This window comes from Impatiens glandulifera, chromosome 1 (genome assembly GCF_907164915.1).
Source record: "Impatiens glandulifera chromosome 1, dImpGla2.1, whole genome shotgun sequence".
NCBI lineage: Eukaryota > Viridiplantae > Streptophyta > Magnoliopsida > Ericales > Balsaminaceae > Impatiens > Impatiens glandulifera.
The window spans coordinates 112698850-112722263 of record NC_061862.1 but is presented as its reverse complement, the minus strand read 5'-3'; the positions used below and the strand labels follow the sequence as shown (position 1 = coordinate 112722263).

The following is a 23414-nucleotide window of genomic DNA, read 5'->3' as shown; positions in this document are numbered from 1 at the left end:
TCAAAAATCATTCCCCCCCCCCCCCAATAAGGGGAGAAATCAGTGGACGGATTATGTGTCATCATGAAATTGCTATATTTAAAACTTAAATTGAATTTTACTTCCTACATAAAAAAAATTGCTTAAAATTTGCTTAATGTCCAAATTACCCCCAATTAGTTTATTTGGAAGTTGAAACTTCATGTGTCTGTCTATGACGTCACATTTTTTTTTTTGAGTATTCCATTTAAAAGAAGAATATGTGACATTTAATTTTTTTTTTAGTGTTCCATTTAAAAGAAGAAATAATGTGACATTTATTTTTTTGAGTATTCCATTTAAAAGAAAAATATATGTAATTAAAAATATTAAAGTTTAAATAAATAATACAATTTAAAGTTCGAATCTTATATAATAAAAATCATATAAACTCTACCCAAATAGTGAAATAATAATTAGAACTTACAACAAAAGTAAAATAAATGATACAATTTAAAGTTTAAATCTTATATAATAAAAACTATATATACTCTACCCAAATAGTGAAATAATGATTAGAACTTACAAAAAAAAGGTAAATTGTTATCACATTTTATTTTTCTATAATTTTAAAATATTTATATTTCATGTTTATCTTATTCACAATAATTTAATTATATATTAAATAAAATAAATTTTACAAAATAATTTAGATCATAATTAAAAACATATTTTATTAAATAAAACAAATAAAATCATGTTATAAATTTGAATTATGATTCAATATAATTTACACCAAAGAAAAAATAAAAAAGTTTAAAATATTTAACCAAAATTGGTCCTATGGTCTAGCGGTTAGGACATTGGACTCTGAATCCAGTAACCCGCGGTAGGACCTTAATTTTTTTTCGTTTTTTGAAAGTTAAACGGAACCAGTGTTTTACAAAAATATATAACCACAAAGTGAGTTTGATTTTTATTTTCTATATAAATTATTTAAATATTGTTTGTTGTAATTACTTTAAAAAAAAAAAAAAAAACTAAATTGTTTGTTCGAATTAAATAACGCACAAAAAAATAAAGTAACGGAAGCTCATAAAATATCCTTATTTAATTTACAAAAAGTCAATGTAGCCGCTTAAGTCCGTTTTATAAAGAAAGTGTCCGTTTGGCAATTGAGAATGAAAGATAAAAATCCGACCGTTGCAAACTATCTATCCGTTACCCAACTTGGAAAAACCTCAAAATGATCAATCTCTCATGTTTGGTTCTTCCCACCCACCATTTCCATTGACATTTGATCCCCACTCCACAAAAAAAGAAAAAACAAAGTGAGTTCTAGAGAGAGAAAGTTCATCTTCTTCAAAATCCTATCACCATGGTTGCTAGAACCCCACCAAAGCTCAGAAAAATGGCTGCCGCTCCTCTCAATCCCACCCTCCTAAAAGAAACCCTACAAAAGGTACTCTCTCTGAGATTGAGATTGATAATTTAGAGTTTGAGTTTGACAATTCTGATTCGTTTTGGGTAAATTGAAGGTGGATAAATGTATGGAGAGATTGCAGGAGCTTCAATATGTAGTTGCAGGTGGAAAAAAGGTAATATCAGGTGTGAATCTAAGCCCACGTAGCACCAGAGGATATCTGAAGACAAGTCTTCGTTGCAAACAAGAATCTTTAAGGTATTATAAAATTATAATCATCTGTTCTTTCTTCAAATCAATCTTATATGATGTTTTTTACTTCTCAGGATTAAGAATGGTAATCCTAAGAAATCTCCAAACGGGAAGTTTCCAATCAATTCCGGTATTCATTCTCTTTCTCATTCTCTTGATTGAATGAATATAAACTCAAAAGTCAAAACCCAACATTCTTGAGCAATGGTTTTTACAGGGGAATGGCGGCGGATGTCTTTGCCGGCGATGCTGGTTGAAGAAACTGTTGGGGAAATTCTTCAAGCAAGCAAATTTGCTAGACAAATAGTATCAACAGTTAATTCCACCACAAACAAGATTCATCCTTCCGATGACAACAGTGATGACAACCCAAAAACCCCACCTTCCCGGAGACAGAGTCCGGCGAGGAAGAACCCAGAGAAAACCCAGCTCCGGGCAAGGAGGAAAAGAGAGAAACAAGTTGTTCTACAATCAATCCGATCAGATATCGCCGGTACTCCGACTGCCCACCTCCAACGAGCTAAATCGAGAATCAATTTCAAATCTTCTTCACCACTGCAAAGAGAGAAAGAAAATGTTAGTTATTTGGCAAACAGAGTTTCTCCAAGAAACAGGCCATGGGAGAGAAAGACTGTTCTATTTCCCAACCCATTATTCCGCTCTTCATCATCACCAACTTCACAGAAAATGAAATTTTCCAAAACAAATTCTCCAATTATCGGAAAAAACAGACAGACAACAACTACTACTACTACAACAGCGACTCCTCACAAATTCTTGATCAAGAAGACGGCTAAGATAAGAAGCCCACCACTCTCTATCTCCCCCACGAGACCTTCCATAAACATGGGTAAGAATTCTCTCAAGCCATCATCATCATCATCATCTAAATTTTCATCTGCTGCTGTTACTACCACAATGGCAAAGATAAGGAGATCAATTTCACCTTCAAGATTGGCAAACAGATTGATATCTCCACTGAAAAGCAGAAAATCATATGATGGTTTGATGATGACCAACAGTCTAAAGCAGCAACAGAAGCAGCCGTCACTGCCCACTGCTACTCCGATTCGGTTGTTCTCTATTCGGAGAGTTTAAGGTTCTTCTTTGTGATATGTGTTCTCCATGTCCAATTCATATGTGTCCCATCCCATGTCTTCTCTTCTACTTAAAGAGATTCTTCAATTTGTACTCTCTTCATTTGGGTTTTCAAGTTCCTTATTTTTACAGTGTGATAGATTCTTCAATAAATTGAATGTTATATTTTATTCTCAATGTCAGTAAATCAAATTTCTTTTATACTATGAATGAATGAATGAATGCCTTTGGCATCTGTTTGGAACTATTCTATATGATGATAATGATCTGAAAACTTTTCTTGTTTTGGCCGGCTGATTCAACCCCTTTTAAATCATAGTGTTAGATATATGATTAATTTCATATAAATTAGATAAAGTTAGTAGCCTCAAACAAGTTTCCAAATCCTTGTTTTTTGAACAATCAGTTACACACAAAATATGTGTTAATTTTAACCACCTTTTAGGGTTTATTTCATCAAGTTTGAGAGTATATGTGGGTTGGTGAACTGTCTGTGCAAGTCTTTCTAGTTATAACTATCCAATTATAACTATCTCACCTTTAACTTGCAAAATACATAAAATGATATTAACAATATTTCTTAATTAGCTTATAAACATTAATTATGAGTGATTATCAATTAGTTTACTTATTTTAATTAGTCAACTTCAAAAACTTACCAATAATCGATGAAACTGTTAGATTATGACAAATGATGTTGTGAATCCTTCCCATACAATACACAAAATATTTAAGAACAAGAATGTTTTTTTTAAGTCATATATTGAGTTAGATAAGATAATATTCTCAAACATAATTTAATTAGACATATATTAAAATTTTGTTGACATTTTTTTTTTGTCCAAATCGAGACCCTCAAAAAAAAGTTATTTTAGAATAGAACAAATATATTTCATTTAAATCACACAATTTTAAGAAGCAATGACACATCCAACAAAATTAAATTTCCCCTTAACATAGAAAAGAGGAAAGGGAAGGTAAACTACATATTTTGTAGGCATTACTTCTTTCATGTGCTGAGTGAGGAATAATACATAATCATCATCTCCTCTATTAAAAATAAAAACAAATACAAATACCCCAAATAACAACAACTATGATTATGATTATAGCCAAGGCAGCTATTTTCTTTGATTTTGTGTGCTCATCAAACTTATCATTTTATTTGGTTGGAGAAGCAAATCTTGATTTCTCTCTTGCTCTGTTCTGGACTCTATCCTTTGGTGATTGTGTTTTCACCCCTCCCATACCCGCAGCTTGTCTCATCATCTCTGTAAACCACAACATATAGAGAGTTGGTGTGAATGCAACTTCTTGTACTACAAACATTACTTATACAACTTGACCGTCAAGCAAATGAATTATATTTATTAGTTATCTTACCTCGTTTCCTCTCAAGCTCTTGATCAAGTTCCTCCTTCCATTTCTTACGTCTTTCTGAGAAGCTGACATGAGTAACAAATTTTCTCAGGAAATGTTATAAAACACGTAATAACAAAAACCATAACGAATAATGTGAATTTCAAGTCAAAAAATCACAGGACTCCTTATAAAGAGTGAGGCTATAGTTCTTTTTTCTGTTTTCTTGAGACCATGAGCCATGACTCCCCACTTCAGTCAGCATGCAATTAATGAGGATCAAACTTGATTCTTACCACTTGAAGCACCCTGGTGGGTCTAATTGACTATAGTTAATTTCATAGGAACATATTATAGGAGCTGGCATGTGGTGACTCAAATTGCTTGCATAAGGTATCTATAGCCTATATCATCAGATGTGCCACAGGCAAAGTTACAAATAGTATCAGAATGGAAAATAGTTACACAGGGGCCACCTCTTGAATCTTAAGGGGGTGATGGCGTGATGCACTGATCTATAACCTTACATATTTGGGTTGTGGTGGCACAAGTTGTTTGCCTAAAATATCTGTAGCCTATATCCTCACAGACGTTGGACAAACTTCAAAAAAAGAAAGAAAAAGAAAGCACTTATTTATTCCCCAAACTAACCTTGAACTATTTGGCTCTTGTTCAACATCACTTTTCTTAGGTGATGGAGTCTCTGCGAAAGGTTGATTACATGTACTGCTGGCATTAGAAAGGCGTCTGTCACAACTCCCAGGGCTAGCACTATTCGTACAGTCAACTGCACCAGATGGGCTTCCATTCGGAGCTCGATTTGGCGACTTACTTTTTGGAGGCAGTTTGAGGTAGCTTGGGCTACTACCCTCACCAAGTCCAATATCATGAAAGGTGGAAGAAGAAGATGAAGGATTAAAGCTGTTGTAGAACTCTTCATATAATGGAGATTGCAGTTTTTTCAGTTCTAAAGCCTGAAAAAGAAAACAATTATGAGAATTGAGAACTCATTCATGGAAACCGACATTGTAAGATGAAATCTTACCTTTTCATCAATGAAAGCCCTAATTTTAGACTCGGTAACCTCATCATCGTCCTCGGAAAGCGACAGCCCACAATGAACTGGTTCATCCATCCCTGGACTCATGTCGGTTTTACTCTTCCAATCATCAGAGGGCTCACACATTGGGTTGAAGCTCTAGTAGTATCAATAGGAAAAATAATTAAAAAAGAGAATTATATTTATTTTAAGAGAAAGCATCAACTACCTTAAAGTTGTCAGGTATCGCAAAAGAACTTAAATTTGCTTCACTCATGTTGTCATCAATCTGACACATGTCATCTTCGCTATTATTAGCTTTCCATATATGTGTAGACAGATCGTCGAATTTCGAGATTGAACAACTAATAGTACCCAAATTACAGAGATCCATAGAGTCAGATCTGCTCATTATTCACATGGAAGAAATAAATAGCTTCAGTATAATATGACATGAAATATTCAGAAGACTGAATTCATCCAACCGAAAAAAGCTTACTTAATTTCTTGATTCATCCTGCAGGAGGAAGGTGATGCAGTGGTTAAAATATCCTGGTGGAAAAAATAGAATCAACAGGATGTCATCTCTGAAGAACATATTACCCACAAACAGTATAATCTTCCTTTAACTGACTAACCATGGAACCACAATAAGGTGAAGCCTCCAAAGGTTTTTCAGTAACAAAAGGATGCTGCAGAAGATAGAAAGTTGAATGTTAGGTCAATTTTTCATTGTTTTGGGGAGTAATAAACTTAGTAATTCTGAGCCTATTTGAAAATTGGTATTTATTTATTTCTTTGAATCATAATCCGAATTATTGTGTGATTTGTTGTTTTGTTTGGTATACAAATTATTTTCTATATCATGCTTCAACTTATAGTATTTTTTTGCTTCATATGGAGTGTAGATTTTCTAGATTATGATCATATTGTTTTACGGTTCATGATCAATCGTGATTTTTCACAAACATAACAAATGTAGATTTGTTCGGATGATGATCAACATGATTTTTATTATAACAAAACAGCCCAATATGATAGGAATAGAAAACGGATAAATTTCAGTCACCTGTAGTAGTTCACCAGGAGAAGGCCTCAAGTCTGGTTCCCTGAAGACATAGAAATATTAAACACATAATGATCATGACATGCGACACTTCAAATGCCCAATGTTATTTATAAATGCTGCACAGGGTTGCATAAGAAATAGCAGAGAGATCATACAAATATTCGATTTTGTCACATAATCATTAACATGGTAAACTATATATCCTATACCACAGTTATATTCTTTTTGTTTCCTTTTGTTGTATTCATTTTGAAGAACCTCTCTTTTGATGTTGGGTGCATCATTTTTAACACAGGCACATTACGATTCAAACAAAATAAATAATAATAAATAAATCTATTATAACACAGACCTAAAATGGGCGCAGCAATTAACTCGTAATTACGTGAAACTTTCCATAGCCAAAGAAATAAAGGAAAATAGGAAGATTTATACTTTTGCAAACATTTCAGCAGAAAGTCTTTTGCTTCCTCAGAGAGGTGCTCTGGGATTGGTGGATGAGACTTTGTTGTGCCAATATAGAAGAGAGCAGCAACCTGAGATAATTAGCAATCAGGTTAAAAGTACATAGAAAGGAGAAGAATCATTAACTAAATCCTGTTTCTGGTGTTAACTAACCTCTTGGTATTGTTCACTCCATGGAGGCTTTCCAGTAGCCATCTCTATTACAGTACAGCCAACACTCCAGATATCAGCAGAGCTATGAAATTTTGTGACAATTTAAGATGATTAGTTCAATCAAGAAAATCAGGATTACCTATATCACTATTAGGAGGAGATCCATGATAGGAACATATATAGAATGGAAAACGAGTATAAGGTGTCATGTTTGTTTTGTTAGAAAATTGTGTTGGCATACAAATTCACGAACATCATTTTGTAATCCTCGCAAGTAATAGTTTATTTTTGGGGGAGAATAGTAATAGGCTGCAGTTTCTTAATGTCCTTCCACTGTGGATTCATGTAGTGTTTATATAAGAATAGTGCATAAGGAAAAATCATTCCCTACCACTAACTTGCCATTGCTGTGACTGATGGCCTTATAGAGGAGCTTATGCGGTTCGATCCATTGACGAGACAATGAAGAGTGTTGTAGGACTTAATGAATGAGGTATGTGGGTCATAACATTGGATTAAATGAAATTGTGGGTAGTTTTGTGTCTATAAAGATTGCAATGATGAGGTTTAATACAGAATTTGGTGACGGCTCAAGAGAATTTTAAAAGTACTCATCTATTGACTAAGAAGAATATACAGTTATGCTGAGCCTTACAAGCTATGACCAGTCTGACGAATCACTTCAGGAGCCATCCAGTATGGTGTACCCTTCATAGACTTGGCACCTGAAATGGTAGCCTGTGGCGGTATATGTATTAGTAGAAGGATCTAATCCAATTTATTTGAACAAGCTTAAAATAACAGAAAAAGGTATAGGCATGTATCTACCAGTTCAACGACCTGCTTGGACGCACCAAAATCTGCAAGTTTTATACGCCCCTTATTATCTACAAGGATGTTTGCCCCCTGGATATGGGGAAAAAAATGAAGCCTGTTGTTAAAATAAGAATACAAAATATAATAAAGCTTCGAAGGATCTGAAAATGCCACCTTTATGTCTCTATGCATGATCCCATTCTTGTGAAGATAATCCAATCCCAGAAGTAATTGCTTTGTGTACATTCTAATTACCTGCTTGTCAAATATGGAGGCATCAATTAGGCAATTAGCACCATTTCCAGATGAGCTTACTGATTTGACACACTTACAGCCTCTGGAAAAGATCCAAATTTACTCAGAAGTGATGAAATTGATCCTCCAGGAACAAACTCTAGCAAAATATTCAGGGTATCTTCTTCTCTCACAGTGCCCAAGTATCTCTATCAACCATCAATTCATTGTACATAGAGAATAAAGGGTACATCTGAAAACATACACCAAGCAGGACAAAGAATGTGAGACTGCACTTACTACAATATTTGGATGAGAGAGTCTCTTAAGAAGCTTGACTTCCTCCTCCAGCTCCTTCACATGAGTCTATTTACATGATACAAACAACAAAGTAAAGCCTCATCACTTCATCAATCAAATCATCAACTAAAATAGCCTTAATGTATTTTTAAATATTAAATACAAATGATATCTTAATCATTTAACCCAAATAATCCACTTCTCCATCAAACAAGATTTTCCCATAAAAATGGATTATTTCAGAAAATAAAGAAAACTTAAAAACTACATCAATTAAGCTCTAAGCCAGATACTAGGGATAGGGATATAGATAGTAGTAATTAGAGACAGGTTTTTTTAAAATAGAAAGTTTCTTTATAACATAGAAGAACATGAAAGTCACATTTTCTATGGTTGAAAATACATCAAAATGGGTACAAGCTGTGACATGTGTAGCCATGAGTTACATAAACAAAACGAAATTTGTGAACCCACAAAAAGAAAAATACGTCCATCACACGATCACTGAAAAATCTTCCTAGGCACTCATTGTTGTTAACTACAAAGTGGAGCAGAATTCTAAACAAGTTGAAGTGAACAAAAAGGATGAAATCTTGACTCGCACCTGTGCTTTCTCCTTGGAAGCAGTATTTGCTGCAATCAGGACCTAACAACAACAAAAACAAAACAAAAAAAAGGGGGGAATTGTCATGAAACGTGGATGAAGTTCAAATCAAGATCCAACCCAATCGGTCTTCAAATAAATGTTAATGAAAAATGAGATAAATTTGAAATGAAAAGAATATAATTAATTAATTAAAGATGGGAATAAACCTGTTTAACAGCAAGAAGCTCTCCCGAATCGAGGTTCATCCCCATATAAACCTGACCGAAAGCGCCACATCCAATCAATTCGCCTTTCCTCCAGCGAATGGTTGAAGGTTGTTCTTCTTCCTTCGGAGGCGGCGCTGGAGGAGAGAGCTTGGAGAAGACTCTGGATTTCCTAATGCAGGAATTGATCTTATCGACTAGGGTCCCGGGTGAAGCGTTGTTTTCTCCACTACCGCCATCTCGAAATACGAGCGATCGCCGGACTGAACCGAACATTTCTTGCATTTCGTCGTTGATAAGGAGAGGGAGTGAAAGAGCGAAAGTGAAGAAGACTGTAGTCGCAAATAGGGTGCTTTCATCAGAAGGAAGGAGAGAAACGGAGATGATAGTGGAGAGGGAAAAAAAAAGTTACAACAATTTCAAAATTGATGGCAGGAGTCGTAATTATTTGTTCATATTAGCCCCCTAATAAAATAGTTATTCATATTGTGTGGGAATTATTAGGTTAATAATGTCAAATTCTTTTATAAAATGAATAATTTATATGTTACCAACATTGTAAATTATTATTCACTTTTATATTCAAAATTTCAAGATAACGTTGAAGTTGATACAACAAAGAAAATGAGAAAAAAACATCAATAATATGTTCATAGGTGAATCTATACATATATTCATCATTCACACATTAATTAAAGGGGAAATTTGATTAAATAACCTCAAAGATGAGGTTATTTGATCTGGTGGTGACTTGTTAATTAAATTGCGTCCGTGGTCTTTTTATTTTTTTTGACGAAATTGCCCTTGTCGCGAAACGATAAGGGATTTAGCGTTTCGCGAAGTGACAATGTGTGAAATGTCCAGATTACCCTTACTATTTAATATAACCTCTCTCATTTTTTTTCATTTCTTTTTTTCTCCTCCTTCTCTCTCTTCCCGCTCTTCTCCTCATTCTCTCTAAACTCCGGCGGCGATCTCGGCGGCGACGGGTCGAAATCCACTATGAGCTTCACGACGAGCATGAGCACTGTTCCAATTGGTACATTTATTTTAAGCATGTTTATTGATGTTTGGTTTATTCGAATCACTTTTGTTTAGGTTCTGTTTTCCCTTTCGCTAAGTGCCTAGCGATTCGCGAAGGCCTTCCCGTTTCGCTAAGTGCCTAACGATTCGCGAAGGCCTTCCCGTTTCGCTAAGAGCCTAGCGATTCGCGAAGTATTAATTATCTGTTTCTAAATCAAATCATTTTTTTATTGCAGCTGAAGTTTTCATTTTCTATAATGGAGAGTGGAAACATGATGCTGATGGAATACTGTATTTTGATGCATCTTCAATCAAAACATTTGATTTACCCCAAAGTACTCGTTATGCTGAATTACTTGATATACTCTACGATAGACTTACTGTGCAGAAATCTACATACGATTTAGTGCTCCAAGTCAAGTATGATATTCCGAATATCAGAAATCCAAAACCTGTTTTTATTGATAATGATGGGGATTTGAACAAATATTTATCACGCTTGATTTTGGGTCGAACCGTGTCACCATTGTGTGTATCTGTAGTAGAGAAGTCATCATTTACTAAAGAAAAGATACCACTACTTACATACCCAACTCAAGAAAGTATACTACCACCACAACTTACTCGAAAATTTGTACCACCCGTTATACCCTCGGAATTCTTTGTTGAAAGTCAAAATGAAGCCGGGGAAAGCTCTTTGCCTCACATCCCACTTACTCAGGACTTGCATGTTAATACTGGTGAAAAAACATTAATACCTATACAACCAAGTGCAAGAAGATCATCAATGGGTACACCAACTAGTGCAAGAAAGGCATCAATGGGTACATCATCTAGTGCAAAAAGATCATCAATGGGTACACCATCTAGTGCAAGAAGATCTTCAATGGGTACACCATCGACAGACCCGACAGACACATCACTGCCAGACCCCTCATTTGCGATGGCATTAACTAGTAAAACCGTATTGGAAGTCGGTTCGTTGTTTGAAAATAAAAAAGAACTTCAACTTGCTCTATATAAATATGCGATGACCAATCATTTTGAATTCAAAATGGAGAAGTCAAGAAAACATCTTTGGGAACTGAAATGTTTGGATGAGACATGCAAGTGGAGCTTGCGGGCTGTGAAAGGTAAGTTTTCTGAGATGTTTGAGATCCGGAAATTTGAGCAACAACACTCATGCTCAGTTTTGTCGAGGCCCAAGAAAAAAATGCAAACACCAGCATGGGTTATTGGGCAGTGCGTGAAGAGCAAGTACATGGACTATCACCATAACCACTTGCCTAAGAAAATAATTGAAGACATGCAGTCAACTTATGGGATATTTTTGACTTATAATAAGGCATGGAGGGCAAGGGGAAATGCTTTAATAGCGGTAGAGGATTCCTATGGAATACTGCCATCATACCTTTACATGTTGGAGAAGTGTAATCCTGGTACCATAACTGACATCCAGAAAGACGAGCTCAGTCACTTCAAGTATATGTTCATGTCTCTAGGCCTCTCAATTAGGGGTTTCAAATCTTTTTGTCGTCCTGTATTATGTGTTGATGCTAGTTTTCTTAAGAACAAGGTGGGTGGTCAATTATTGGTGGCTATTGCATTGGATGCGAATGAGCAACTATATCTTGTCGCATTCGGCGTTGTTGATTCATAGAATAATAACTCCTGGACTTATTTTATGCAAAAACTGAGAGACGCAATTGGATTAGTTGATGATCTCGTCTTCGTATCCGACAGACACCCAAGCATCGCCAATGCCTTGTGTGCTGTTTTTCCAGAAACAGATCACGGTGCGTGCACATATCACATAAAGATGAATATTGTGGCCAAATTCAAAAGTGATAAGTGTCATGCGGAGTTTGATTCGGCTTCAAGGGAGTACACTATCCACGAATTTAATCGATTTTTTGACAAGATCAAGGTTAAAGATCACAGGATTGCTGCCTATTTGGAAGAAATTGGGTTCCAAAGATGGAATAGAGCATTTTTTCCCAGTAAACGATACAATCAACTCACAAACAATTATGCTGAGAGTTTAATAGTCAGAGCAGGGAAGCCATAAAGTATCCCATTTCAGAAATGACTGAGTATTTAAGATTCACAATACAATATTGGTTTAACGATAGAAGAGAAAAAGGGTCAAATCACGAAGAAGTTTTATCTCCAAATTATGCGAAGGTGTTAAATGAGGGATTCGAGAAGGCCAGATTCTATACAGTCCAATCGTTTAACCGATTCGAGTTTTATGTGCATGACAATCAGTCCCATTTAAAGTCAATTTGAAAGACATGAACTGCACTTGTAGAGTATTTGAAGTTTCGGGTCTTCCTTGTACGCATGCAATGGCTGTTGCCCGTAGTCGGAATTTGGTTTCTTATGACTTCTGTTCAAGGTATTATTTAGCTCACGTGTTCAATCTGTTTAACCAATTAATATGTCGTTATATTTTCCATGCACATAGGTATTACACAACTGAATGTTGGATAAATTTATATGCGGAGACATGTTATCCTCCTGGTGATGAAGAAAATTGGGATGTTCCCGAACATATCAAGCAACGTTCGTGTCTTAAACCAAATGTCAAGGTTAAGAAAGGCCGGCCACAAACAAAGCGTAGGTCATCCCAGGGTGAGGTCCGTAAGGTCCCGAGACGATGCAGCTCATGTGCTGGACTAGGACATAATAGGGCAACATGCAAAGAAGTGATGCCTGCACCATCTACTGCAAGAGCATCATCATCTAAGCAGCATGAGTCAACATCTCAATAATATGAACCTTTAGCTTGATAGATAATATGTTGTAATATATGTTGTTAATTGAATTATGGTACTGGCCAGATACTATGTTGTTAATTCAGGTGGTTTGGGATAATTCAGATACTATGTTAATTAATTCAGGTGGTATATATATGAGTACTTAGAGAAACGTTGAGTACTTACTTAGAGAAACGTTAAGTACTTACTTAGTGAAACGCTGAGTACTTATCGAAACGCTGAGTACTTAGCGAAACGCTGAGTACTTACTTGGCGAAACGCTAGGTACTTGGTGAAACGTTGGGTACTTGGCGAAACGCTGGGTACTTGGCGAAACGCTGAGTACTTACTTGGCGAAACGCTGGGTACTTACTTTGAAGTTGAATTTAGGATACCTTATTCTCTCACCTGGAGTGAGTGTGTTTGCAAATAAATGTGGAATCATGTCGCAGAACGGTTTCACATAAGGATCCAGATTCTTATAAATATAGTCATACACATCAATGCGGTTCTTTTGAAGACGTGTTACACACAAAATCCAGTGTTTCTAGTTAATGTTCACAGGCATGTACACATCGTCAATTGTTGACCATTCGGGCATATATCTATGTGGTGCCCCCATGTAATAGTCTTTGAATTCGGCGACTGGATAGTTTGCAGGATCTTTAATAAAAACATTGTGCTCTCGCCGAATTCTATCTGACAATAAGCAATCCCCTATTGCCACATGAGAATTTTTATACGTCTTGGGATATTCGGCAATCCTTTTTCGCAATAAGTGGCAGAATGCATCGATTTCCTACACAACGGGAATATACAACATACATTCAGTATATATCAAACAACATTGACTAAATATTTAGCAAAACGCTGAGTACTTAGCGAAACGCTGGGTACTTGGCGAAACGCTGAGTACTTGGCGAAACGCTGGGTATTAATGAATAATGAATTGCATGATTTGCACGACTTATAGTGTCTTCAAGCCATGTCAACCTTGTTATAACTCTAACAAACATATCCTTCCTTGCTTGGCAAGTATGTACATCCTTTGTCACATTATCGGTTTTTGGATCAACCAACCACGCTTTTACTTTATCCAGCAGCTCATCTTCAAATTTTTGAAGGTGATTCACTTTCATTGGATCATTTGTCCTTGGAAGTTTTGACAAAGAATGGTTGGTGTACGAGTCATCTTTTTTCGGCTTCCTCACTCTCCTCCCATAATTTTATTTAGGAGGAGTATTGTATAACTGAAAATCATCATTTTCATCTTCAACCTTCTTATTCTGAATTCCTTGTTGCACATCCTTCACATCCACACCCACACTCTCCTCATCCTTCACCTTCACTTTTAGATCCTTCACTTTCACTTTCAGATCATCCTCCACATCATCAACCTTAGACACATCATCCTACTTCTCATCATCCTCCACCTTTACATCATCCCCTACAGCCACATCATCCTCCACCTTTACATCATCCCCCACAACCACATCATCCTCCACCTTCTCATCATCCCCCACAGCCACATCATCCTCCACCTTCTCATCATCCCCACAGCCACATCATCCTCCATCTTAGACACATCCTCCACCTTTACATCATCCCCCACAGGCACATCATCATCCCCCTTAGTCACATCATCCACCTTTACATCATCCCCCACAGCCACATCATCCACCTTCTCATCATCCCCCATAGTCTCCTGCATCTCCTACAAAATAGCAACATTCTGGTCAGATATGTACTTAGCTAGAGATACTTAGCGAAACGCTGAGTACTTGGCGAAACGCTGAGTACTTAGCTCTTACCTATGTCTTCTCCTCCTTCTATTCAACCTTGCTCTTCTCCTCTTCGACATCCTTCTTAGAATCCTTAACCTGCAAAATAGGTACTGGTCAGATCAGATATGTACTTAGCGAAATGAAATGTAAAGTGCAAAATTCAATATCTTACCTCAGTAGTCTTCTCCTCTTCGACCTTCACATCCTTCTTAGAATCTTTCTTCTTACCCACCTTGCTCTTCTTCTTCTTTATATTCTCCTCCATATCATCTAATCTGGTTAATAATATGGACATCTTTTTGTTGGATTTATCTAACAACTGTTGGGACATACTAAAAACCATCTTCTTGAACGACTTAGGGTGAGTTTGTTGAGTTTCTTTGATTGTGATTTTCAGCTCTTTGATGAGCTCTGTTTTCAGCTCTTGCAGCTCCTCTTTCAACTCTATTTTCAGCTCCTCCTTCAGCTCATTACATTTACATCCAACCGAAGGTGTTGGAGCCCGAGGAGAAGGTGTCTGAGCCCGAGGAGGAGGTGTCTGAGCCCGAGGACTTGACATCGCAGAGGGGGGAGTAAGAATGCGGGCCGGAATCGATTCATAAGCAAGCTTCTTCTTCAAGTTGACTGCTTCTTTAAGAGTAGCTTCAGCCTTTCTCTTCCTGGTGGCAGGTTTGGGGGGATTGGGAGTACATTCTTCATGTTCACTTTCTTCATCTTCATCAAAATCATCTTTTATTACCTTCCCATCAGTAAATCCCTCAAAAAAATCATCACTTGTCTCGTCGATTTGTTCAAATTCCTCACCACTGTATAACCTCTTCTCCATGGAGGACTCTTCCATCTCAGTCACATCTATGATCTCAAGGGCAGACTTTACCTCGATCGATGTGTTTTTCCTGTTGGAATGATAGAGTAACAACCTTGGGCGTAGAGGGTTATTAATCTGATTCTTTCTGGCGAATTTAGGGATAAAGTTTTGGATGACCTCATACGTCCACACTTGAAGTGCCAGTGCGAACCCATAAATGTTATATGCAAAAGGAGCAAAAGGATCATCAACCTTCTCCTTCTTCTCAAAATATGAGCTACTCAGATGTTTCATGTTCTTGTTTAAACCCTTGAGGGTGGATCTAAAGGTGACCTTCCCCCATGGATATTGGAGGAAAGTTTCCTTGTCTTCCACCATGTGAAGTATTTTTGGAAATATCACCCTTTTTGGGTCAAATGTAAATAGGTACTGGAAAATCAGGCATACCAACCCAATCTTGAATGCATCTTCCTTGTCTTTGCATTTCAAAAAAGCTTTCTCCAACTTGCACATTTTCACACTCATGCTCCCTTTAAAATATTTCACCGAGAGAGGTGGACAACCACGCAATTTTTTTTGGTCCAACTCAGGAAAAATGCCGAAGCCTAGGCCGGTAACCAACGCATACTCCTTCATACCAAATACAAGGTTTTGCCCATTCACCATGAAAGTAATCTCCTAATCTCCTTGGAGTTTGAGTTTACCCTCCTCATCAACATATGATGTACAATAGTTCCTGAGAACTGCAAGACTGGGGCTGTGAATAATGATCTGAACTGGGTATTGTAAACACTCTCCAAAAGATCCATTTTTCTCGAACTTATTAACAATCTTCTTCAGGCTGAGGGCACTTTTCCACGAAATCCGACCAGGAAACTCAGTTTCTGTTGTTTCTGCCATCTACAAAAGGAACAACATCATCAAAAATGTAAGAACAAACACATACACCATCGCAAACCATAAGTACTTAGTGAATCAGGAGGTACTTAGCGAATCACTAGATACTTCGCGAATCGCTAGACACTTTGCGAATCGGGAGGTACCTAGCGAAACCCTAATAGCGAAACCATTAACTAAACATAAGACAGCAAAACCATACATAAACTTACTAATAAAAAACCCTAAACAAAAAATCAGAAACAAACACTAAAACTTAAAATGCAAAAACCCTTAAACTTTACATGCAAAAACCAAAATCCATAAACAAAAAACCAGAAAATGATCGGCCATCACTAGGTATTTAGCGAATTGCTAGGTACTTAGCGAATCGGGAGGTACTTAGCGAATCGGGAGGTACTTAGCGAATCGAGAGTACCTAGCGAAACCCTAATAGCGAAAAAATTTACTGAATAGAAGACAACAAAAATGGACCATACATAAACTAATAAAAACCAGAAACATACAAGAAACACTAAAACTTAACATGCAAATACCCTTAATATGCAAAAACCAAAACTCATAAACAAAAAACCAGAAAATGATCGGTAGAGAGAAGAATGAACCAACCTTTTTAATGACGAACGAGAAGAAAGAACCGAGAAGATGACGGGGGGCCTTAACAAGATTCAGTGAAGACGATGGGTTAGAGAGAGAGAGTCGGACGATTGAAATGAAATGCTCTGGATTTTTTTAAAAATATAAGGTATAGTGCGTGTGCGTACGCGCGCCTCTTCAACTTCCGTAGCGAGTTGGGAGGTACCTAGCGAAACGCGATGTACTTAGTGAATTGCGAGGTACTTAGCGAATCGCGAGGTACTTAGCGAATCGCGAGGTACTTAGTGAATCGCGAGGTAATTAGCGAATCGCAAGGTACTTAGCGAATCGCGAGGTACTTAGCGAATCACGAGGTACTTAGCGAATCGCGAGGTGAATGAGCTCCAGGTAAGAGAAGATGGTTTGAATACGATTTCGTTAGTATATTAATAACGAACAAAATCGAATTCAAACTATTCTCTTACCTGGAGCTCGTAGTACTTAGCGAATCGTGAAGTACAAATTTTTTTATTGGTTTCATAGGTAATCTATCTCGTTTGACAAGGTATCAACAACAAAGTCATGGTTTTGAAGAGAAGATGTGTTAACAAAATAAACCTTATAATTTTACATGGAAACATTTAGATTTTTCAGAAAAAGCCTTTGAAGAATCAATCATTGAGCTCCAACTAAGAGAAAATTGTTTGAAATTTATTTCTTTAGCTTAATGACTAACGAAATCAAAGTCAGCCAATCTTCTCTTATCTGGAGCTGCATACCATAAACCCTAGCTTAATAACAAATAAGAAACCACAAATATGACCAAATATGAACCAAATATGAACGAAATATGAAAAGGTTTTGAAAATGAAGAAAATGTAAACATGAACATAACTCGAATTAGGTTTAGGTTTGAAATGAACATCTTCTTCGACCTTCAAATCCTTAGAATCGGAGACTTGCATACCCTAAACCCTAGAATCGGAGACCTGCATGCAAAATAGGTTTAAAGTTAATTTATGAAGATCGTGTAAATAAAAATATAAATGGATTAGGTTAAAAATAAAGATCTTGTAAATCTGTATAAATCTGTATGAATTGAACCGCCGCCCCGCCCGCAGCCTCCATCGCCGTCGTCGCCGCCCGCCGCCGTGAAAGAGAGAACATGAGAAGAGAGAGAAAGAAAACGAAGGAAATGAAAATATTACAGTATTTATACTAAACCTAATCCACTTCACGAAACGCTAAGTCTCTTAGCGTTTCGCTACAAGGGCAATATCGTCTAAAAAAAATATACAACCACGAACGCAATTTAATTATAAAATCACCACCAGATCAAATAACCTCATCTTTGAGGTTATTTAATCAAATTTTCCAATTAAAGCAGTATTTTTTTTTATAGTTAAAATAAGAAAAAGAAAAAAATGTTACAAATCATTAGTATTTTTCTAAAAAAAATGGTTGTCCTAATGATAATTTGTTTGCCTATCACTAATTACTAAAATGAAACAAGAAATGAAGTTTTTATTTTAGGTTCCATTAGAACAATTTCTATTATTTTGGTTTATAATAGGAATGATAATTAAAATTTTGTTAGGATAGTTTTCGATCTGAATTATTTTGTTTGAGGTGGTTTTTCTCTAATTTAATCGGTAGTTGATTGGGAATAAGACGAGATGTTATTTGTGTTCATGTCTCAACCTCAAATTGACTCTACCCTAACACTAATAAATACTTAAATACTTAACTTTATCAATATATTTTTTTATATAATTTTATCAATTATTCTTTTTTTTAAATGTATAAAGAATATAATATAACGGTGGCCGACGAATCCCAGAAAACGGGTCGGGATGATAAGAAAAAAATCCTAAAACAAAAATGAGAATGGAATGGGAACGCATCCTCGGTTGGATACGTCCATTTATCATCTCTAATTTATTATAATAAATAAAATCCATAACCAAATAAATAGGCTATGTAATAAAATAAATATATAATAATAATATAAAAAAAAATGTCCTTATGACAAATGTCAAAATTGGCCTCTATTTTTACTTACAAAATTATAATGTCTAATTTAATCAGTTACCCTAAATAAAAAACACATAAAACAATTTTAACCACAATATTAAAAAAATGTAACCTAAATAAAAAAAATACATAAAACAATTTTAACCAGTCCTATTCAAAAACATTATGGAGACCAAAATTCAAAATCATTGTCATCATTGACTTAACAACATTCAAAACATTTTAAACATGGTTTCAATAACAAATAGGAATCAAGATTAACAATTTCAGGTAACAATAACAAATTTCATTCATTATCTACCCATCATTCAAATACATGGTTTCGATAACAAACAGAAATCAAGTTTCTGTGTCATGCCACAAGAAACAAACCGATATCCAGTCAGAATTAGCAAGTACAAAAGGAACATTGAATATTAAATCTGCCTACAATCACTACTACTTAAAGTAAGAATTCCTTCTCTCATTTCTCATGACTTTCGTCCTAAGTGGACTCCAAACCAAACTCTTCCTCTTAATTGCACCCATAACAGCAGGAGAACTCCCCTTTACTTGCTGCAACATCGGAGAAGGAGGAGGAACTATTGAAGTTCGCCACAACCTCTCCCGGTCCCATACAAACGACTGTCGTCCAGTTCTAACCCTCGAAACCACAGGGAGAACTGGTGTAATTATCGAGTTCGAGTCCGAGCCCGACAATGATTCTGTCCTTCTCGGTAGAAGAAGCGCAGCAGAATTTGTTTTCTGTGGGATGAATGAACTTCGTCTCGCTTGAATGGTTCTAGTCGTGGAAATTTCCGACTTATTTTCTTTGTCGACAGATGAAGACATGGGATGACGACGGACCATGGAATATGATGGTTTAGCCGATGGATGAGGAGATACTGGCAGTCGAGTTGGAATGATGTTCGTTACCCTTCTTAAAGGCTGCCTTTGTTTCAAGGGAGGAGCAAGTGGCGGTTTCCTCTCCGCCTTTGATGGTGCTGCCAAGGATCTTGATTCTTGTTTTAATCTCATTTTTCTCTCTTCTTCCAACTGGTTCTCCATGAATCGAGCCTGTTTAATTAAAACAATTTGCAGCACAATACTATTAACAAAATTATGTTTTATCTAATAACATAAAAATCAAGTAAAATTACTCCCCATTGTTATTTTTTGTTAACTCGGTTAATGGATAGATATGATTTTAGTAAGAAAAAAAATTAACTCAAGAATTATGATTAAGGAAATGATTTAAAAACTTCATGGAATTAACAGAAAACTGTCAACCCGATGCAATTTGAACTGTTTTTAAAAGTTTAGGAAACAAAACTACCCTGCTATTGAATGTTGAAACCGAGCTTTTGGTGTATGTTAAAGAAGCAGAATGAGGCACTTAAACCTCATTATTCAACACTTAATTGAATTTATTGTTTGTTACCTTTTCTTGAAAAGTTTTGCACATCTGTTCTCTAACAGAGAGCCTAAGTTGCAATGACTGGATGCTATCCTGCAATTTCTTCATTTCCTTTTCGTCATGTTTAGCTTTCTCTGCCTGCTCATCACACACATAAAGTATAATAAAGATCTGCTTCTTTTGGAAGAAATATAGTGTAATTATGTCACCTTCCGTTTACGAATGAAAAGTTTTGGAAATAATAGATCAAGTTTTTAGAACTGTGCTTACCAGTTGCTTATACTTGTGAAGATCAGAAACGTCAGCATGTTTTCGAGCAGGGCCTTGCTCGATTCCACGTACACGGCTTGCAAAGTTCAAAGAGCAGAGAGTTTCTCCCAAATCAGATGAACTTGGACTCATCTGAACAAACATTAGAGTCTTGCAATCTCCACCTGCATTTTCACTTTCAATAAGTTTACATTCAATGGATTCTAAATTGCAAAATGTTGAAAACACTTAACAAATCCTATACCAAACATACTATATCATAAGATCGAGGATGCTTACCAAGGGAGCTCTGTAGCATATGTGTAAGTTTTGAGTTCCTGAATTAACAACAAAAGAGAAGAAAAAAAGAATGAGACTTTGAAATAGAATTAACCATGTATAAGAAAGAGGGAGAAGAAACAAGCCTGTAAGGAACATGGGCTGTTTTGGATGCTAGAGCAAAGATGACATCACCAAGTGCTGAGAGGGATTTGTTTATAAATTGAGACTCCTTCAGCCTTTCTCCTTCCACTTCGATCTTCCCCACCCTTTCACTTCCAGCCAAATCTACAAGCCAAAGGTGGCTCTTTGTCTGTTGACCATTTATCAAACTCTCCCCCTTAACCGTCAATCTCAACAGGCTACAGAAAACTTAAACAATTAGTTATAATGGCTTGGGATAATATTATCATCTAGATAAACAAACAAAAAGTACCAGTGAGAACGGCTGCTAAGCTCGTTAGCATTAGTAGATCCAACGGATCTGGCTCGACTTCCTGTCTTAAGCAGCTCCCAGATTTCATCAATACTATGAACACGAGCTTCTACTAGTCCAGGAACTTCTTGTGTTCCATCCGATGACTGCTTTATATCCAATCTTCATTTGAATGACAAAAACATTTCAAATTCCAAGACAATTTTAACCTTAATAATCGAGAAAGCTAGCTGTCATGTACACATTATGGGCAAAAACATTCTTCTAAAAAAGCCATGTAGTTTTTGCTAGTATCAAATGTGGTCTATATCTGAAAATGAAATTGGGTTTTATATTTTTAGTAGAAGCAGAGATATCTTTGAGGTGCAATCCTTATATGGTCGCCCTCTCAAACTTTAGAATGTTTTCAACATTAGCATGAAAAAAAACTACATTGCATTGACCAATCAACAAGATAAATCCTCATTGCTTTCTCAAACAGAATTTGATGAATATTAGCAATCATTGAGTTGTCTTACCTTTTAGAAGGTTGATTGGAGTTCTCTTCAAGTAGGTCTCTTATCTTCTCATTGTACACTTCCAACATGCTTACATACAATTCATATCTCATCACTCCACGCCTTTCATTAGAAATCCTGAATAAATTCTCCAAGGTTCGGTAGTTAACACCTCTATTTCCTGGAATTCCTTCCATTGTAAATGTTTTACCAGTGCCAGTTTGTCCATATGCAAAAATACAGACATTATACCCATCTAGTACAGATGTAACTATTGGGGAAGTTTGAGCATAAACAGCCTCTGCATATCAAGGAAGAAACATTACTACATTAGTACAACCATCAATGAAAAAACATCATTTAGAAAATGGGATTATCACTTAGTTTACCTTGGTCATCCTCAGGCCTGAATACATGATCAAATTTGAACTGCTTTTTGGAAGAATCAGAGCAAATAATCTGAAGCTCATTCTCCCCCAAGGATTCATGATCCACTACAGAAGTGCAACCATTTTTTATTTCACCCTCATTTAACGGTCGGCATCTGCAAAACACTCTAATATTCCCTTTAAGCTCGATCACTTCATTATAGAGCCGCTTCCTCTCTAAAGACTCTTCAAGATACTTCTTCTTTAAAAGTTCACATTCTTCAACATGTTTCTTTTCCAAAACATCGTACTGTGTACCTAAGCAAAAACCAAAACAGTAACTCCCATTTCTTGAAGAAAGAATAGGAAGAAGAGTAAAAGCATACCTAGATAATTAAGTGCGCCAAACAATTCAGGACCAGGAAATGATTCAGTGACAAACCCTTTCACTTGATTGTACAGTTGCGCATGCTCACTGCTCAAATTCTAAAAAGATGAAACCAAGTCAAAATTGGCGAAGGCATGAATTGAATAACATTTATACAGAAATCATTCTCCAAAACCTACCTTAATCTTGCTCTTCAATACTTCAACTTTCGATAGTAGTGGAAGAGTTTGATCTTGGGTTGGGGAAACTTGTTCTGTCATCGTATATTCCTCCAAATCGCTGTTTTCTTCCATTTGTTCTGGAAAACAGAGACAAATAGATCGATCTCATTAAAAAGAACATAGATCAGAACTTACGATGCAGTAGTTTCTAGGGTTACATTGAACTTACATTGAAAATTGTAGTCCCGAGCTAAGCGTATAAGTTTAGAGAGCAGAAGAAATGGAGACGACAGAAAGAAGAACGGAAATGAGAAAGTCTTGATGAAAGCTTGAGAGAGATAGAGAGAGAGTCTTTGATCCTTGAAATGGTTCTTCGATACTTCGATATAGGGTTTTATCTCAGATTCAAGATTTGAATTGAAAACAGACTATGAGCAAAGCCTATATCTAACGGTTCTATCCGTAAATCTGACCAGGGAGCGTTACGTAAATTGCTATTTTTATATTTTTTTTTTGTCTAATGGTAAAATAAACATAATATTATTCCATTTTATTAGAATAAAAAATGTCATTTTTATGTTAAAAAAATATATAATTTGAATCATAAACCAAACTCATCAAATCTAAATCTAAATCATAATCTACAATTTAGAATTTGTTTTTTATAATTATATCAAAATATTTAAAATTTTAAATCTAATAATATTTGTATATGAGCATAATTAAGACAGACTATTAATTTTTTAAATATATTATTTTGTTATCAAAACTATTTTTTAATAT

The 23414-nt window shown here is 35.9% G+C and overlaps 3 protein-coding genes across 3 annotated transcripts; 1 reads left to right on the top strand and 2 right to left on the bottom strand.

Annotated features, from left to right (window-relative positions):
- Window positions 1-1113: 1113 nt before the first annotated feature.
- LOC124919594 (microtubule-binding protein TANGLED) lies at window positions 1114-2908 on the top strand. Its single transcript, XM_047459863.1, has 4 exons — window positions 1114-1420; window positions 1497-1639; window positions 1708-1763; window positions 1851-2908. The coding sequence occupies exons 1-4, from the start codon at window positions 1337-1339 to the stop codon at window positions 2729-2731; spliced, it is 1164 nt and encodes a 387-aa protein (XP_047315819.1). The 5' UTR covers window positions 1114-1336; the 3' UTR covers window positions 2732-2908.
- A 759-nt stretch (window positions 2909-3667) lies between these two features.
- On the bottom strand, window positions 3668-9359 carry LOC124919593 (mitogen-activated protein kinase kinase kinase NPK1-like). Its single transcript, XM_047459862.1, has 17 exons — window positions 8980-9359; window positions 8771-8812; window positions 8167-8232; window positions 7965-8075; window positions 7807-7887; window positions 7645-7722; window positions 7472-7554; window positions 6817-6898; window positions 6634-6734; window positions 6199-6238; window positions 5768-5821; window positions 5629-5681; window positions 5359-5533; window positions 5136-5288; window positions 4742-5064; window positions 4115-4176; window positions 3668-4002 (listed from the first exon to the last, which is right to left on the bottom strand). The coding sequence occupies exons 1-17, from the start codon at window positions 9259-9261 to the stop codon at window positions 3893-3895; spliced, it is 1896 nt and encodes a 631-aa protein (XP_047315818.1). The 5' UTR covers window positions 9262-9359; the 3' UTR covers window positions 3668-3892.
- Window positions 9360-19121: 9762 nt separating this feature from the next.
- LOC124920355 (kinesin-like protein KIN-14S) lies at window positions 19122-23033 on the bottom strand. Its single transcript, XM_047460868.1, has 11 exons — window positions 22861-23033; window positions 22650-22768; window positions 22469-22568; window positions 22104-22400; window positions 21736-22015; window positions 21218-21379; window positions 20928-21143; window positions 20803-20840; window positions 20524-20687; window positions 20278-20391; window positions 19122-19913 (listed from the first exon to the last, which is right to left on the bottom strand). Exons 2-11 carry the CDS (start codon window positions 22761-22763, stop codon window positions 19296-19298), a joined length of 2103 nt encoding a protein of 700 aa, XP_047316824.1. The 5' UTR covers window positions 22764-22768; window positions 22861-23033; the 3' UTR covers window positions 19122-19295.
- Window positions 23034-23414: the final 381 nt, after the last annotated feature.